Here is an 18,678-nt window from a genome sequence, read left to right as displayed (position 1 = left end):
AATCAACTCCCTTGTGCCGCCAGCTAAAGAAGAGGGGGCCCAGACAGAAACTGCAGACGGCCCCCTTCTCTCTTAATACTCCCCTGGATGTGGTGGACTGCTACATGATGCCATACTACTGTATTAGCCATAATGCCGATTACATGTGGGTTACACGGCAGTATTAGAATATGATAACTTGCACACATTTTAATGGTCCCATATTAGACCTTATAAAAAGGTTTTTTCTTTGTCTGAAGACATTCAGAGCACTTACATTTCATATAGTCAATTTATTATTGATGAAGTGTATAAAAAACCCCATAACAAATACAGTACACAGGACACAGTTGGAAAATATAAAGGAACCGTAACGTGCACAAGTTCCAAATATTGACGAGTGAAGCAATGGAGTAAGATTCCACAGAGCCAGGAACAGTCAGGCAGCACCTTTATGCCCACAAATCACATAAGATCCTGCACTATAGGGCGCAATGAAGTAAAGATTTTGCCAAAGGACTTGCATAGTAATACAAGATATGGAATGTAATAGTGAATGCAACAATATTTGGTTATGTTTTAAAGTCTTAATGCACTTGTGTAATCCTAATCAATACTAACTAATTTTTAGATGTTTAGCTTTAATTTATACAGTATAAATGTAACTTTTTATCTGTTGATGCAAATTGACTACAATCCAGTACTGCTGTATAGTGTCTAATGCTTGTTCCTGGCAGTCAGGGAATTTACAGGACATTGCTCCACTGCATTATTGCACATTCCCAATTACAAATAGGCTACAAATTATCTTATTAAGCTATTAAATACAGTAAATGGAGAATTCCATCTGCCCATATTCAAGGAAGATAGATTCTTAGCAGCAAGATATTAAACAGAAATGTAGTCTACAGTACACCAAACAGCTGCTATCTTATGGCATCAGTGCAGTGATAACACTTTGCCTCCCAGAGGCATGTACAAGCACTGGTTATCTACATAAGCATTACTGTGATTGCCTGCTCAGTATATAACACAATCTACTTGTTTGTCTTTTACAGGCTCAAACAGTGTTCTTTTAAGCCATAATACTGTACAATACCTTTATAACATGCTTGTCATACAGTATAATGTGATATGTATACATTAAGTATTTTGATCTGTGTGGCACTTGGATGGCAGGTTTACATTATGACACTTAATATCTGGGTGACAGTTGTGCTAAGACTACATCATCTAAAACTGTGTTTCCTAAACTGGGTCCTCAATTAAACTTAACAGTACAGTTTTTAAGGATATCCATGGTTAAGAATAGATTACTTAAGCAGCACCTCGGTCATTCTAATTTAGCCATATGTGCTCAAACAAGGATATCCTTAAAAACTAGACAGTTATTATGGTGCTTTGAGGACTGAGTTTTGGAAATGATCTAAAATTTTATTGTTAAAAAAGAACTGCAACCAGCAATACAGAAGAGGTCTTTAAAAGTATTTAGGTGTCAGTTATATGTCTGAGGGACAATTAGCACTTAGTAAAACAATCAGCTTAGGACTGGAGATTCTTAGTTCTGGTTTGTTCTTCACAAACAAGTACACCCAGTATTAAGTGATTAAATGAACTCAGAGGTAGACGGGTAAAGTATGTGCCCCAAGAGAAGCCAGCTCTCCAGAGCTAAGAACAATTATTTTGGTTGGACACCAATGATGCCTGCAGTGCTTTGTTAGTTTATATTAGGTGTTAAGTGGAGTAACTTGTGTACAATTATTTACAGCTTGCTATGTAAAGTACTGCACACAATCTGGATCTGTTTGGTAGTGGAGAAAAGAGCAAGGGGTCAAACATCTGGGTTTTAGACAAGTATTGTCCATGAGGTGTCTGGAAACGTAAAGACTTTCTAACCATAGAGAAATGTCATGCCAACTTCAGAGAATGCATGGTGTAAAGTCAGTTTTAGCAGAACACAGTCAAGGGGTCATCTGTGCTGTAAAGACAAGGTAGGATGGCTATCAGAGCCTCCTCTATGGAGAAGAGATGTTTATCTTCAGCTTCTGGACAGTAATTGTGCATAAAGTCTGCAAGGCGTAGGAGATACTCTATGTTGTGTCCTGCTCGGCCACTTGATACTACAATTTGAGCTGCAATTTCCTCCTCAGTGGCTGGTCCCAGGTAGTTAGGATTTTGAGGAGTAGCAATAAATACCAGGGCCAACACGGCCCCATCTTCCCCCTCATCTTGAGGGTAAAACTTGACCAGTTTGTTTACATAGCCTCCCAGGACAGACTCTCTTACATTTAAGTATTGAAGTGATGATTCAATCTGCTCCCCACGGACTTCATAGGCCACGCCCCATGTGCATTCCTGCAATAAAACAAATACATTGTCAATTATCATTTTTAAGCTTGCTGGCTTGAGTATAAGAGAAGAAAAAGCCTTATTAGTCACACAGGTAACGGCAGGAGTGGTTTATATTAAGCGATGAATTCACATTTTCCCTTTGTTAATATTTAATAACTACCCTCCAACATGACCCGTTCCATTAGGTACAAAACACTCTGCTCCTGGACGTCCCACCTAATTTGTGATTGCAGTCACCTGTGTTGAACTAGGTAATTGATGAGACAGGTGTTTCAGCACAGGTGGCTGCAATCATAAATTAAGAGGCAAGTCCAGGAGCTGAACATTTTGTACCTAATGGAATGGGTCATGTTGGAGGGTCTGTTAAATATTTCAGCTACATTTAATTGGCCCAAATAGTGCAAGCATGTGAATACGGGGCTTCTGTGTAAAGGAGGCAGCTGCAGGAAGAGAGCTGCATAAACCCTCAGGTCCCCAAATAGAGCATTATTTACCATTACTATATTGGTACAGAAGAAAAAAAACATTTTTTTTAGATGGAAGTTTCTTTTAATAGCTAATCACAGAATTAAACTCACCTCATAATTCTCTTGTAAGGTGACCACTCGCCCAGGCTGAAAGATAGAAAAAGGATACATTGTATTAGATTAATCATTCCATGCAGTTCCACCCTGTAACAACATGCACTTTTCTAACCCTTAATACTATTGATTCTACTAATACTGGCTACAAATACCCTATTAAATATCCCAAAACAAGGAATTTATAACATCATCACAAATACTTGCAAAATTACAGTTAGGAGCGGATTGGTACTTTGTCTCACCATTTTATCTCTCTCCAAGGCTTAGTGAATAGACCCCACTAGTAGCTAAGGAATCAGTAGGATTTACCGCCGGACCGGACAACCCTCTCCCCCACCTAACCCTAACCCTCCTTTAGGATGACATATGTAATACAAGCACAATACAACAATAACTGCCTGCAATATCAGCCTCATCCATCCTACTGAACGGACAGTAGGCGGAAAGATGTGATGAAAACTCACCATTTGCGGGCTTCCTCTATGGAAGCTGTCCCCTTGCCAGAATTTGCGGCTGTAACCAGGGACAAAGCCAACTTTACTAGAAGTGAACTCAAAATCTGGTCTCCACACCAGGGATCCATAGCCAAATATCCAGAGGGACTTGTGCTCCTCCATGGCACTGCTCGGCATTACAAGACTGACTAGTACGGTGACATATAGTGGTACTGATGCAAGCGTCTACTGTATTATATATAGACACAACTTATTCTAGCGACACCCAGCAAGAGGGCACTACCAGAGATCCGTCCAGTCCCAGCGCTGCTCTACGCCCAGCGTTCTGTCCTGCTGCCAGCCGATTGGCCGCGGTACATGTCTCTCATTTACTCTAACCCTCCCCTCTCCGCTGCTGGTATGATGCAACTGCCTGAGCTGGTTTCAGTCAGATCATAGAGCAAGCAGAGAGGAGATTGCATCAGGCAGCAGGCTGAGTCTATATTGCTGTGATTTAGTTACCAATAGACGGAAGTACAATATTGCATATTTAATCATCGTTTTCTTTTAAAATGTACATTTTACAGGAAGAAAACACAATTGCATTGATACAGTACGTCATGATAACACTGTGTTGTATTTCAATAATTGTCACAGTTTAACAATAGTTATAGTTATTTAACAATAGTACACAAAGATAAGGGAATATGGAATCAGAATTTTGCTGTATGTTGAAAGCCTGATTGCAATGATGTGTACAGGATTTTTTTTTGTGCTACGGTATTTAAGTGTGATAATATAATACAAATATGAATTAAATGTTTGAGTTCGGCATGTGTGTTCAACAATCATAAAGTCGACAATGGGAATAGGGACACTGCCAAGTCGTACAATACACGCCGACATGCATTTTAGTGTTGATGTCATCTCCAAGCGCCACTGAAGCTGGCCAATCGGCAGCCATGTGGCACAATTCAGGTCACCCTGACCCGGATCGCACCACTTACACTGCCGGGTTTCACCGGTTATTCCTGTGTTAAACCCTGCAACTTACCTAGGTTGGATTGCCGGGTCACTCGACCTGGGAATCCAACCATTTCCCCTTTCACACCAAGGAACTACCCAGATTAACCCTGCAATAACCCGTGTTTTAGCTCTGGTGTAAAAGGGGTACAAGGTGATTCACTCATTGCTGGGGTTTCTATATTTCATGCACATGCCCTTCTTACAAAGGTACCAATATTTCAGGATATAGACAAAATGCAACTTAGCTTAAACACAAGCAGCAGCAGGTTGCAAAAGCTGCTACATATAGGAGAGAGTGGGACAGTCTGCCTACTGTCCTGATCCTGCTGGCACAGTCCCGATGTTGTGTGGCTCAGTTAGTTTCTTGTCCCGACTGCAGGTATGTCCATAGGGCTGTAACTAGGGTTGCACAATCAGTGATGTCGCCATACTGCTCATAAATCTGGCTAGCAGGGTGCCTGGAACTACACCCTGCAGCCAGTAATGGTCCTTTGGTTCCTCTAAGCTCGCACCCTGCAGCCTATACAGCCGCCTGGAGCATCCTGGCCACTTTATAGCAGCACAGCCGGATATCGGCAGGCAGAGATTAGAGACTACTGCTGCTGCTCAGTGGTAGCAGCCTCCCTGGACCCTCCTCAGTTCAGCACACAGCAGCATCTGCTAAGCAGAAAGGCTGCGACTGAGCATCTAGTGTTAAGGGGAGGGGGGATCTGCCCCTCGTCCCTCTTCATACTACTCATGAAGGTAGAGTTGGATACACTTAACGGTAGTGTACACACAAGAGTTTTGAAGGGTGGTCCAAGGGCCTGATTCAGAGATGTACTCTAACCCGATAGTTAGTGTACATATCCGATGGTTTAGGGTTTGCAATGTGCACTGGGTCTGCACTGGTGCACTGGTTTAGGGTCTGCTTTCTCACTCTGGGCGTCGCTGGGCAACATTCCCGAGGGGCATGTTGCCCAATTTTCTGGGAGGGATGAGGCCAGGGTCTGCGTCGGTGGATGTAGATATCCTGGCCTCGCAGCTGGCAGGAATCGGGCAGGCTACGGTAAGCTTCAGCTTACACAGCCTGGCCAAAGGAGCAACCATCGCAACCATCAGTTGCAATGGTGATCCCGGGTTGCGATATCGGTCACAGCGCTGGGATCGCAGATGCAGCGTGTGAAGGTCTGGGTTTGTTGTGGACCCGGGGTGGTGACAGGAGCAGACACAGAAGCAGATTTAAATAAAAAGGTGGAGTTTTTAATAAGTGATTTAGCAGACATGGGAATGGCAAAAGAAAAAGTCCAGGTTTAGCACTAAAGTGCACTTGATAACTGTGGTGAAGCAAATGGGAGAATGTCCAGATAGTGACAGGCAGGAAATGTCCAGTATGCAGGTTTGGTGAGCTGTAACGAAGTGCAGGCAGAGTTAATGAAGTCCAGCTGGGAGTTAGAGTGTGAAGCAAGGTGCAGGGAAACAGCAGGTTCAGGTACTCAGGCAGGGGAAAGGTAAATGGAGGGTGCATGGTGAGTCCAGCAGGTTTGGAGCAGGCAAGGTAACAGGCTAGTAGCGCTTCCAGGCAGACAGGTAAGGCACAGGTACTCTCTCTCAGCCGCAGCTGAGAAACACGTTGCACTGGCAATGAATGAAGGCTCTGGACCTTTCTACATACCAGGTGCCGCGCTGTGTCTAGCTGGAAAGAGCACATGACCCACCAGGATTGGACAGCTTGAATCACATGACCTGAGGCAAGATGGCGGCACCCATGCCAAACCGAACGGAAACACCACCAGGCCTCAGTGACAATGTGCCCGCACAGAACCACTTGCAGCCAATGCCCCTCACCAAACACCATCACCGCTGCCAGAGAGCCCTCGCCACAATGACCTCACAGGTAATACCCGGTGACCACCATGCCGAGAAACCCTGGCCGTGACACAGCAAGGCTATTGTTGATTATACACACAGCACAATGTGCACCACATCATTCATGACATCTTCCCATCTGACGTGCAGCACATCAGATGTGAAGATGCGATGAATGATAGTGACAAACGCAGGATTTTCAGAGGGGGTTTCCAAATGAGAGTCAGATCCAAGTATGGCGCTATGAAATGAATAATCAAGGCTCCACCACCACGATGTTCTGCACTATTTCAGGCATTGCATCGTGAGGGGACAGACCGCGATGATGCCATGCATAGCCCTGCCCCACCCACTTCATAGGAGTCTATGATTTGCCAGGTTACAGAAACTATGGTAATTATCTATTACACCAACTTTGTACAATTTCATTACCCTGCATTTAACACTATGCTATACTGATTTATGGCTTGATTCAGAGGCCCTGATTCAGAGCCAGACACTCTGAAAGAGCGCTCGCTCTGAATCAGGGCGTCTTTTTTTTATTTATGGAGCGGCCCCCAGGCCGCTCGCATTGCTGTGGGTTGCCAACCACAGCTAATGCGAGCGGCCAGGATGATGGTCGCGATGGTCAAGACCATCGCGACCATCGGGCTTGCGACGAGACCCTTGCAGTAGGGTCTAGTGGCCGCAAGCCCCAGAGAGCTTTTGGCTCAAACAGATCTCAATACCGACAGCACGCCCCCTTTGGTGCGAGACCTGGAGCGACGGATTGCCCGTCGCTATCCGGGTCTCGTGCATGCGCACGACGGAGCCGGCTCCGTTGTGCGCATGCGCTCTGGGCCACCATCGACCCGGTTGCAAGTGCTCAGCGCTTGCGACCAGGTCTGAATCAGGCCCAGAGTTCGCAGATGACTTTATGCACAGCATCAGTGTGATAATATGCTAATGCTACATGATGCATCTAGTGTGAAAAAACGCCTACTGCCGGCATTGCAGAATCAAGGGCTGCGTCCGGACAGACAGCATCGGATCATGGGCCTGATTCAGAGGTGTATGCTTTTGCATAGTTGCTGTGGCTTTGTACATTGCGCCTGTGCAATAATATGGTAATTGCCACAGGAGGAGTCTGGTGTATATACAAGCCTCCTGCCAGCTTATGTGATCCGAAGATGCAGCATTGGATCACTCTTCATGAACATCGGTCACCTGATTAACCTCCAGGTTACTCAGGGTGGCCAGCGGTTTTCACGCAAGGACTCGGCCACTGCCTTCAGCAACCCTAGAAAATGGGTCTGACATGTCCCCATTTCTGGGACACTGCCACGTGCCACCCCCAAACAGCACAGTCTGTCAATCAGGCTGCGGTGTCCGGCCACTGTGAGTGATCTCCAACCAGTGGCGGTTCTAGGGGTGGGCTAACAGGGCCGTCTCCCGGGGCGCCGGCCCCTAGAGGGCGCCACTGAGTCCCCAGAAGGTAAATAAATAAAAAATCCCATAAATAAAAAAAAAACAGCGCTGGTCTCCCCCACGTTGCCGGGCGCCTGCTGATATTTGTTATCAACGTGCACCTCGCTCCCTACCTGCAAAGGCAGCCGAAGCTCACTCCAGAGCTCCGGCTCCCGCATAGAGCACTATGGGAGGGACATCATGACGTCTCTCCCATAGATCCGTGGTGCAGCCATGGTCGGACTGGACGGCAGCAGCATTGTGTTTGTATTTTTTATTTTTCAGAAGGGAGGCATGGGGGCATTACTACTGGGGGCATGTCTATAAGGGGGCATTACTACTGGGGGCATGTCTATAAGGGGGCATTACTACTGGTGGCATGTCTATAAGGGGCATTACTACTGGGGACATGTTTATAGGGGCATTACTACTGGGGCATGTCTATAGGGGCATAACTACTGGGGGCATGTCTATAAGGGGTATTACTACTGGGGGCATGTCTATAAGGGGCATTACTACAGGGGGCATTACTACTGGGGGCGTGTCTATAAGGGGGCATTACAACTGGGGGCATGTCTATAAGGGGTATTACTACTGGGGGCATGTCTATAAGGGGCATTACTACAGGGGGCATTACTACTGGGGGCATGTCTATAAGGGGGCATTACAACTGGGGGCATGTCTATAAGGGGTATTACAACTGGGGGCATGTCTATAAGGGGCATTACTACAGGGGGCATTACTACTGGGAGCATGTCTATAAGGGGGTATTACTACTGGGGACATGTCTATAAGGGGGCATTACTACTGGGGACATGTCTATAAGGGGGCATTATTACTGGGGGCACTACTATAGGGGGCACTAATGGGGGCATTCCAACTTTGGGCACTACTATAGGGGACATTCCTACTGTGGGCACTACTATAGGGGGCATTATTACTGGGGCACTACTATAGGGGGCACTACTACTGTGGGCATGGTATTAGGGGCACTACTACTCAGTACTGTGGTCCTTGTGTATAAGGGGCACTAATTTGGGCATTGTGTAAAATAGGCACCACTGTGTGTCATAACATGAATAAGGGACTAATGTGTGGCGTCATTTGAATTGGGGATACTGTATTGTAAAAGGAATTACTGCATGTGGCATAATGTGCTATACAGGGCATTACTGCATGTGGCATAATGTGTTATAAAAGCCATTACTGCATGTGGCATAATGTGTTATACAGGGCATTACTGCGTGTGGCATAATGTGTTATAAAGGCCATTACTGCGTGTGGCATAATGTGTTATACAGGGCATTACTGCGTGTGGCATAATGTGTTATACAGGCCATTACTGCGTGTGGCATAATGTGTTATACAGGGCATTACTGTGTGTGGCATAATGTGTTTATAAAGGGCATTACAATTATTTGCCACGAGGGGAGAGCTTGGGAGTGCTGGGCATGCCCCACAGTGTGATGAATTGGGGGTGTTCCGCAAGGACACGCCCTCTTTCCAAAAGTGCATGTGCTTTCAGCGCGTGCAGAGGAACGGGGGGGGGGGGGCGCGCAACTGTGAACTTTCGCCCTGAGCTCCACAATGTCTAGAACCGGCCCTGTCTCCAACCATCGGAGTTGTATGTAAAGCATTGGGTTTGCATACAATTCTGAATCAGTCCCCCATCAGCGTGAACATCGGCCATCTGAGTAACCCTCAGGATGGCCGTTATTTTCAAACTGCCGGGGCCTGTGAAGCTGCATCAAAAGACACAGTCAGTTGCCTTGGCACAACCACACGCACTCAGTTTCTGCCATGCTGGGCATCATTGCCCCTTTTCCGCCCCCAAACGGCCACAGCATGTCAATCATGCTACGACTTAGGAGGCACTGCGATCGTCATTGCAAACACTGATCAGCACATGCGCAGTACAGATCCTGTGCATGCGCTGATCAGCAACTTTCGGAGTTGCAGACAGAAAGGACCAGAGCCGCTGGCTATGAGTGAAAGTGCACTGGGAAATGCAGGCAGGGGCGGATTGGCCATTAAAGTCAGCAGGATGTTTCCCAGTGGGCCGACCAGACTATGGGGCCGCTTGTCTACACTCCCCAGTAGCGCATCACTCGCGCTGGGCCTTGTATGATTGACAGCCCCAACCTGCGAGCAGCTCCGCCCCCTGTAGCGTGTCTTTTGCACTTGATACAGCCCACCACGTCTCTAATCGGGGCCTTCTTGGATAATTGACAGCCCGTCGGCGGCCCGGCGCCTGTCAGCAAGGTTGAGTATATTTCCCCTTCACGGTAGAGACCTGGGGCTGTATTCAGAGGCGGCCGTACGGTCTACGACCGCACGGCCGCCTCGATGTTTGTCTAGTGCGCATGTGCATGAGGGAGCCGGCTCCTTCGTGTGCATGCGTGAGACCCGCTACGACCGACAGCGCTGGTCGTAGCGGGTCTCTTTCCAAAGGGGGCGAGCTGTCGATGTTGATTGACAGCTCGCCCCATTTGGAAGGCGGGCTGGGGGGGTGGCAGCCCAAACGGAGGCGTTCCCATGGGAACGCCTGCCGTTTGGGGGAGGCCCCACTGACATCACTAGTGATGTCAGTGGAGAGCTTCCTGCTCTGACAGAGCCAGAAGGTCTCCGGGGCTTACGACAAGTGAGACCCTACCCTAGGGTCTCGTCGTAAGCCCCGATGGTCACGATGGTCAATGACCATCGTGACCATCACCCTAGCGGTCGTTAGAGCTGTGGGTGTTAACAGCCTAACGACCGAAACAGAGGCGGCCGGTCAGGATGCAAGCGGCCGCCCAGTTTCTGAGCGACCGCTTGCATCCTCCGACCGCCTCTGAATGAGGCCCCTGGTCCTTATGGCGAAGAGGAATTAGAAAACCTTATACTACCCTGTCAGCAACCCCGCTGCCCTGCAGTGCATCCATCAGTCTGTGCCTTCACAGGCACTAGCAGCCCACCGGCATCTGGAGGGGCCGTTGATAATGTCTCTTGAAAATACCTTCCTATCACATAGAATTGATGGCGGCAGCGGGTCCTATTAGCCGCTGCCATCCGCTATTCCCATCCCCACTGTGCTGTGCCTCATCTTCACACACTGCTCAGCATAGGCTGCCTGCCAGTGAGGCTCAGAGACAGGCAGACTATACCGAGCAGTGTGTGAGAGCTCCGCTGTGCCTGTGTCTCTGAGCACAGGTGCCTGTTCCCAGCCAGCAGTCCTCCCCTGCTCTCTCCTTCCCTCCTCTAGGAGCCGGATGCTGGATTTGTATTGTCAGGCAGTCACTGTGGTATGTACTCTTATGCAAATTTGTAACTATATGAATGGATATGAGTGTATGTATGTGTGCATATATGTAGCTATGTATATGTCTAGTTGCTGTCTGTATATTTGTGTATGTATCTGTATATATGTACCTACAGTATGTTTATGTGTATCTTGTTTTTGTTTATAGATATGTGTACCAAAATATGAGTGCATGTGTGTACCTATGTATATGTGTATCTGTATATGTATGTGTGACTGTATGTCTGTATATACCTGTGTATTTGTATATTTATATGAGTGTCTGTATGGACCAATGTATGTGTGTATCTGGTAACTATATATGTATATACAGTATGAGCGTCTATGTGTGTATGTATATACCTGTGTATTTGTATATGTATATGAATGTCTGTATGTACCTATGTATAATGTATATGTGTATCTGGTAACTGTTTATGGATATATGAGCGTGTATGTGTGCATGTTTGTACCTGTGTATTTGTATATGTATATTAGTGTCTGTATGTACCTATGTATATGTGATTGTGGTAACTGTATATGGATATATGAGCATCTATGTGTGCATGTTTGTACCTCTGTAAATGGGTATATGAGTGTCAACTATATGAGTGCATGTATGTACCTATGTATATCTGCATATGGATATTTGGGTGTCTGTGTGTGCATGCATGTGCCTATGTTTATGTGTATCTGTATACAGATATATTTGTGTGTGTATGTTGTAAGTATGTACAAATGTGTATCTATATGGCTGTCTGTTATCCGAATACAGCTTTCCATATACAGTTACCAGATATACATTATACACAGGTACATACAGACACTGATATACATATACAAATACACAGGTGATATACATATACAAATACACAGGTACAAACATGTACACATAGACATTTCGGGGTTCCCCCCTTCGTCAGGGATAGCAGTTTTAAAAGGAATTAATCAGTCTATGGAGTGCCGTCCTTTTTTCCTCTCTCTCTCTCTCTCTCTCTCTCTCTCTCTCTCTCTCTCTCTCTCTCTCTCTCTCTCTCTCTCTATATATAGCTGGCTGTGCACGCTGCTTTGAGGACGTATTTCCTAGGATGTGCAGCTTTGCCTGTATGCCGTTTTTCTCCTGTCTCAGAAACATTGTGAACATGACTGTTGTTCTCTATTAGCCATTACAATTGGTCTTGAGAATGGTTCTGATTAAGAACCAAAATGTCGACGTAATCAGAGGCTGGATTTAACCAATGTAAAAGGATGGAACTTACATTAGATAGAGTGGGTCAGCATGAAAGGCTGACACTGCACTATCTGTTGGGTCTGTTAAGTCTGATTTATTATTCTGACATCCAAGGAGGCAGCATCAGTACAACTGCATGAACGTCGGACATCTAAGTAACCCTCAGATTACTGACAGTGTTTAGCTAAATTACGCTGCCAGTGCCAGTAAAGCTGTGGCAAAGGGCGCGGGCAGTTGGCTTTGGCACGCCAGAAAACAGGGCCGACAACCCCCCAGCAGCATGTCAATCATAATACGGCATTTGGGACACAGGGCCTGATTCAGACCCGGTTGCAAGTGCTAAGCGCTCGCAACCGGGTCGATGTTTGCCCACTCTGTCGTGCGTATGCGCAAGACCCGGCTAGCGATGGGTGCTCCGTCGGTCTGGGTCTCGCACCAAAGGGGGCGAGCTTTCGATGGTGAGTGACAGCTCGCCTCGTTTGGTGGGTGGGCCGGGGGGGTGGCCAGCCAAACAGAGGCATTCCCGACGGAACGCTTGTTGTTTGGGGGCGGCCCCACTGACATCACAAGTGATGTCAGTGGAGAGCTTCCGGCCCTGTTAGAGCCGAAAGCTCTCTGGACCTTGCTGCCACGAGACCCTACCACAAGGGTCTCGACGCAAGCCCGATGGTCGCGATGGTCTTGACCATCACGACCATCAACCTGGCTGCTCGCTATAGCTGTGGGTGGTCAAAAAACCGCCCTGATTCAGAGCGAGCGCTCTTTCAGAGCTTCCATCTCTGAATCAGGCCCACAGTGAGCAATCTTGCAGAAGGAGACCTGCACATGCACAGATCTCTAATCCCGCCTACTTTGTTGTTTTCTCCGGCTACAGTTGATTTGGTGCTGCCTATATGAGGCCACTTCCACAGATTTTTCCAGGGCCACTTTTAATCCCCAATCCACCCCTGAATGCAGGTGATAACCAAGAGGGTGGAGGGCCCTGCCTGTGAGAATTTACATTTCCTTAAACTGTTTTTTTTTTAAATATTTTTTACTGTTATTTATGCTCCTTGTGAGTTCACTGTGAACCCTTCAGTGATCTCTCTATTTACAGTTACTTATATCCAGTCCACTACTTTGTGCTGAATGATTAAGGTAACCCATCTAATCCTTTTACTCTCATCACTTTCTTAACACATATAGGACCTCATTCAGAGCCGGTCGCACAGAGCTTGCGTTCGGTCTGAATGAGGGGAGGACGTCTTGAATTTTCAAGACGACCTCCTTTGCGGTGGTAAGGCTGTGGGTTAACACCCACAGCCTTACGACCACCTAAGGTGATGGTCGCGATGGTCAAGACCATCGCGACCATCGGGGCTTACGACGAGACCCTAGGGTAGGTTCTCCCTTGTCGTAAGCCCCGGAGAGCTTTCGGCTCTTTCTGAGCTGGAAGCTCTTCACTGACGTCACTAGTGATGTCAGTGGGGCCGCCCCCAAATGGTAGGCGTTCCCATGGGAACGCCCCGGTTTGGGCTGCCACCCCCCCCGGCCCGCCTTCCAAACGGGGTGAGCTGTCAATCAACATCGACAGCTCGCCCTTTTGGATCGAGACCCGCTACGTCCAGCGCTGTCGGTCGTAGCGGGTCTCACGCATGCGTACGACGGCGTCGGTGCCGTCGTGCGCATGCTCTGTGGGGGGCCATTGACCCGGTCCGAGCACATTGGCGCTAACGACCGGGTCTGAATGACCCCCATATTTTATTCATGTAATAATATTTGTTTTATAGCATCAACATATTGTGTTGCACTTTACAATTGTGAAAAAAATTGTGAACAAAAGAGTAGAAAACGAGACACTAATATCAGGACCATCTTACTGTATAGGCACACTAGGCAGCTGCCTTCATGATATTTATGATCCATTCCAGTCAGGATTCAGGAGAAGACAGCACTGAAACATCCCTGGTATGTGTGCTTAATGATCTTCTAATGGCAAGAGACAGAGGTGATTGTTCAATCTTAATCCTTCTGGATCTCTCAGCAGCATTTGATACTGTGGACCATGGGATTCTAATTGAGTGCCTGAAAAATTTCTGTGGACTGGATGGCACAGTCCTTAGCTGATTCAAATAATTTCTCACTGGCAGGTCACAGAACGTTTCTTCTCGAGTAAACTCTTCATCACCAGTGCCACTTCCATGCAGTGTTCCACAGGGTTCTATACTAGTTCCCATGCTTTTTGCAGTATACATGCTACCATTGGGTGAAATAAGATACACAAATGTACCTGTCCTTTGCTCCAGGTACAAAGGACCCAATAACAACCCTAAATGGCTGCCTAGCTGAGCTTCAGCAGTGGATGAGTGCCAGTTGGCTGTGACTGAACCCTGCTAAAACAGAGGTCCTTATGATAGGTCACAGGACCGGGCTACAGCATAGCCAACCAACAGGACTTACGCTTGGGAGTTCAGAATTACAAAACACTAAACATGTGCGGAATCTTGGTGTTGTCCTTGATAGTGGCTTGACACTTAAACATCAGGTATCAGCCACATCTGCCTAAAGTCATACATGCATTTGTATCATCACGCCTAGACTACTGCAACGCTCTTTACCTTGGTCTACCAGCAAAAGATTTGCACCGCTTGCAGATGGTACAAAATGCAGCTGCCAGGTTGTTAACCAACCAGCCACGTTCCAGCCACATAACACCCATTCTCTGCTCCCTTCACTGGCTGCCTGTCAGATGACAAATTGCTTTCAAGATTGGCTTACTAACTTACAAAGCCCTACATGACCATGGCCCAGGATACCTAAAGCAGCTTCTGATTCCTTACCATCCCTCTCGATTACTGCGATCTGTTGACAAAGGACTATTAACAGTATCTAGAATCTCCCGGAATTCATCTGGGGGTCGAGCTTTCAGTTTTGTGGCTCCAACCTTTTGGAACTCACTTCCCCGCACAGTTCGAGAGGCCTCCACTCTAGAATCCTTCAAAAATAGTCTCAAGATTCATTTATTCACCCAAGCATTTCACTAATGCCCCTTGTTTAAGCTTATTTTGTATTTTGTACTGTAAATTTAAAGCACTTTGAGTCCTTTAGGAGAAAAGCGCTATATAAATAAAATTATTATTATTATTATTATTAATAATAAGCAGGGGTGGGCTGGGCCAGGGTTTCTTCATCATCTCCTAAAATTTTTTATTTTTGTCTGAGCCGTAACTAGACTTTTTGGTGCTCTGTGCCAGAGAGAGCATTGGCGTTCCCCGCCCCCTTTATTTTTCAAATAGGAACATAAGAAGCGCACCCAAAAAAGGGCCATGGCCTCATGGGGAAGGGCCAGGGAAGAGATAGGGGAGGCCAGGAGATGCTGGGGATAAAAGAAGAGGAAGCTACAAGTGAGAATGATAATAAACAGAAAATTGACAGGCGCAAACAGTGCCACTTGCCCTACGATGCCCTGTGCCATGGCACTGGGCGTACTACCCTAGTTACGTCCCTGATTTTTCTGTGGCCACACAAATTGATCCTAGGGATGGAGGTCTTTTTTTTTCTTTTCTTTTTAAATCAAAGGCCATATATTTGCCTTATTTCAACTTTCAAACCTTTAAACTAACTGTTTTAATGAATCGGAATGTGCAAGTTGATTTTCTAACTTTGAAAACATTACAATTTTAAAAAATATAACAAAATAACAAACAAATCTATATTTGACAAATCATTTTAGGGTGGGATGCATCAACAGTAAAAATGTGGTCAAATCTGTAAAAATAAGGGTTTTGGAGGTTTGACGCAGTTACTGTACAGTATGCACCAAACAATTACCTTATGCACCATCTATTGATGGCGTTGCCAAATAAACCCATTGTCTCTGTAGTGGCATTGCCCTCCTATTTGTTGTCATTTTAATTTGCCTAATATACGCCTGTGGGCTTATTATCAGAGTTTTCCCTGAGAGGGATCCAATAGGATCCCTCCCAGGGTCCCCAGCAGCTCGCGGATGCTCTGGCCAATGGCTGCGCATGCGCAGAAGGAATCCCAGGCTATAAACCCGGAAGTCCCCACATCGCCGTCATACCATTTATTAGCAATCATAATTTTTAACATTTGCATAGAAAGGGTTAAACAATTGAACTTTGCTCTGATTTCGTAGCTTAGTCCTGTCTTATCAGATTTGTACATTATGATCTTCAGTATTTGTCTTACTACGTCTGTATTTTCATATCATGCTGTAATTATACCAAGGAAAATTGATGATGTGCCAAAATGGTGCAACCATCGAGGGGAAAAAAACATTATATCATTTCAAGCTCACGCATCACAGGGCAAGGAAACATTTGCAAGCAAAAGTGGCACAGCCTGGACATTAAAGATGTTAATATTAACTGACATGTGTGAACAGAATGAACTAATGACTACAAAGGTGACTATAACTATATTCTGTTCTAACCTTAAGTTCTGCTACATATATTCCTAATGGGGTTGTTTTACATCTTAAAATATGCAACTAGCATAAGCAGCTATGTTATAAACTTTACACTTTCATTAAACATTAGAACGGTTTTCTTAGAAACAACTGAATAACTTTTTAGAACACTGCAACCTAATTGTACATTAGGTTAAGTATATTTAAAGTCTTAATTGGACACTTAAGCTGAGCACACACCAAGCGATCCATTGCACGTCGCACATCGGAATGATATTGTGTGGATTGCATAGTGTGTACCCCCGATTGCACATGCCCGTGTGATGTTAATCGCATCGTCCTATCTGCTGTGCTGCAAAACAGATGGGACGATGCAATGAACAATGCCATGTTGCTAACTGCAGCATGGAATGACACATCGCGCCGTCCTCCACTGCATCGTGCAATGTGTACAGACGGCGTGATGTATCACTCCACTGCGGCATTCCCATTGCTGGGTACACACATCGTGTAGTGTGTACCCACCATAATAGGTTTCAGAGATGTTATGATAACAAAAAATCTCTCAAAGTTCTCTGAAACCCTTTCAGCACCATGATTTTGGTTATATTTTGTGCTAACAAGCAGGAAGTCCGTGCAATCAATTAAATGTACTAATTCCCCTAATTCTGCAACTGTCCCCTTTACTCTTTTTATAAATCATTTGCATTTCATAAGTTGACTAAGCTCCTCAGAGAGGTTAGGTACAGGAAGCCGGTGCTCGGGATCCCGGCAGTCAATATCCCAACGCCGGCATCCCAACAGGGTTAGGATACCAACACCTGTCGGTAGGTATCCTAACCCTCCCCCTCTCCCTAACCCTTACCCTAGCCCTCCCTCCCCAGTGCCTAAACCTAATCTCCCCCTTAATGCCGAAGCCTAAATTCCCCCTCCCCGCACCCTAATTCCCGCTCCCCCCTTAGTGCCTAACCCTCCTCCTAACACTAACCCTCCCCCTAACCCTGCTATTTACCTTTGGGATGCCAGTGCTGGGATTCTGACAGGTGTCGGGATTCCAGTGCCGGTATTCTCAGCGCTGGTATCCCCTTTGCCAATTGACTGTATCCCCTCAAGAGAACTAGAGAACATTGTGCTGTTTCAAATACCCTTTTAAATGTATATACAGTATTTATGTATTTTGCAGAGTATTTCCCACTTAAAATAAAGGGAACCTCTATAATTACATGTTTATCTACCCTTCTGATAACTTTCAGAATTCAGCAGCAAATTAAAATTAACAGACAAGACAAGGTTCATATAAAAGGGCTGATTCACAGCTGGAGACAAGTCTATTTACAGAGCGTGTATTACGCAGTATTGTTCTACATATGCTCCAGAACCTGGTGTATGCAAAAACAGGCGTTACAGAGTCATATGCAAACCGAGTGTTTCTCCACTGCAACTGGGGCATATTTTGTTGTAACAGGGTGTGTCAGCGGAATTGTGGGCTATACATGATTGTGCTCACACATAAATCTGCCTGCTTTCTGATGCATGTTTATGTTTTGCATCTATTATAAGCTGGTCCATGTGCGCACTGATAATGATGCCATTAATAATAATGATAATTGATAATGATAGTGGTGCTTGAAAGTTTGTGAACCCTTCAGAATTTTCTATATTCTGCTGAAATTTGGCCTAAAACTACCTCAGATTTTCACACAAGTCCTAAAATTTTCACACAAGTCCTAAAAGTAGATAAAGAGAACCACATCAAACAAATGAGACAAAAAAATTAGACGTGCTTTTTTTGTGGAAAGTTATACAATATCACATATCTGTGAGCGGCAAAAGAATGTGATCCTTTAGGCTTAGCAGATATTTTGAAGGTGAAATTAGAGTCAGGTATTTTCAATCTATGGGATGACAATAGGTGTGAGTGGAAGAAGAGTACTTGATGCTCGTCAGGCTGGAGAAGGTTACAAAACCATCTCTAAAGAGTTTGGACTCTACCAATCAACAGTCAGACAGATTATGTTCAAATGGAGGAAATTCCAGACCATTATTACCCTCCCCAGGAGTGGTTGACCAACAAAGAAAACGCCAAGAGC

The 18,678-nt window shown here is 45.8% G+C and overlaps 1 protein-coding gene across 1 annotated transcript; it reads right to left on the bottom strand.

The window, feature by feature from the left end:
• Window positions 1-252: 252 nt before the first annotated feature.
• On the bottom strand, window positions 253-3,596 carry LOC148442986 (glutathione-specific gamma-glutamylcyclotransferase 1-like). The gene is made up of 3 exons (XM_088463424.1): window positions 3,380-3,596; window positions 2,910-2,945; window positions 253-2,334 (listed from the first exon to the last, which is right to left on the bottom strand). Exons 1-3 carry the CDS (start codon window positions 3,545-3,547, stop codon window positions 1,927-1,929), a joined length of 612 nt encoding a protein of 203 aa, XP_088319550.1. The 5' UTR covers window positions 3,548-3,596; the 3' UTR covers window positions 253-1,926.
• Between the last annotated feature and the right edge of the window lie 15,082 nt (window positions 3,597-18,678).

Source organism: Taudactylus pleione, unplaced genomic scaffold (genome assembly GCF_031769625.1).
Source record: "Taudactylus pleione unplaced genomic scaffold, aTauple2 ptg001370l, whole genome shotgun sequence".
Taxonomy (NCBI): Eukaryota; Metazoa; Chordata; class Amphibia; order Anura; family Myobatrachidae; genus Taudactylus; species Taudactylus pleione.
Note: the sequence above shows the minus strand (reverse complement) of the source record. Positions and strands in the feature narration are given on the sequence as shown.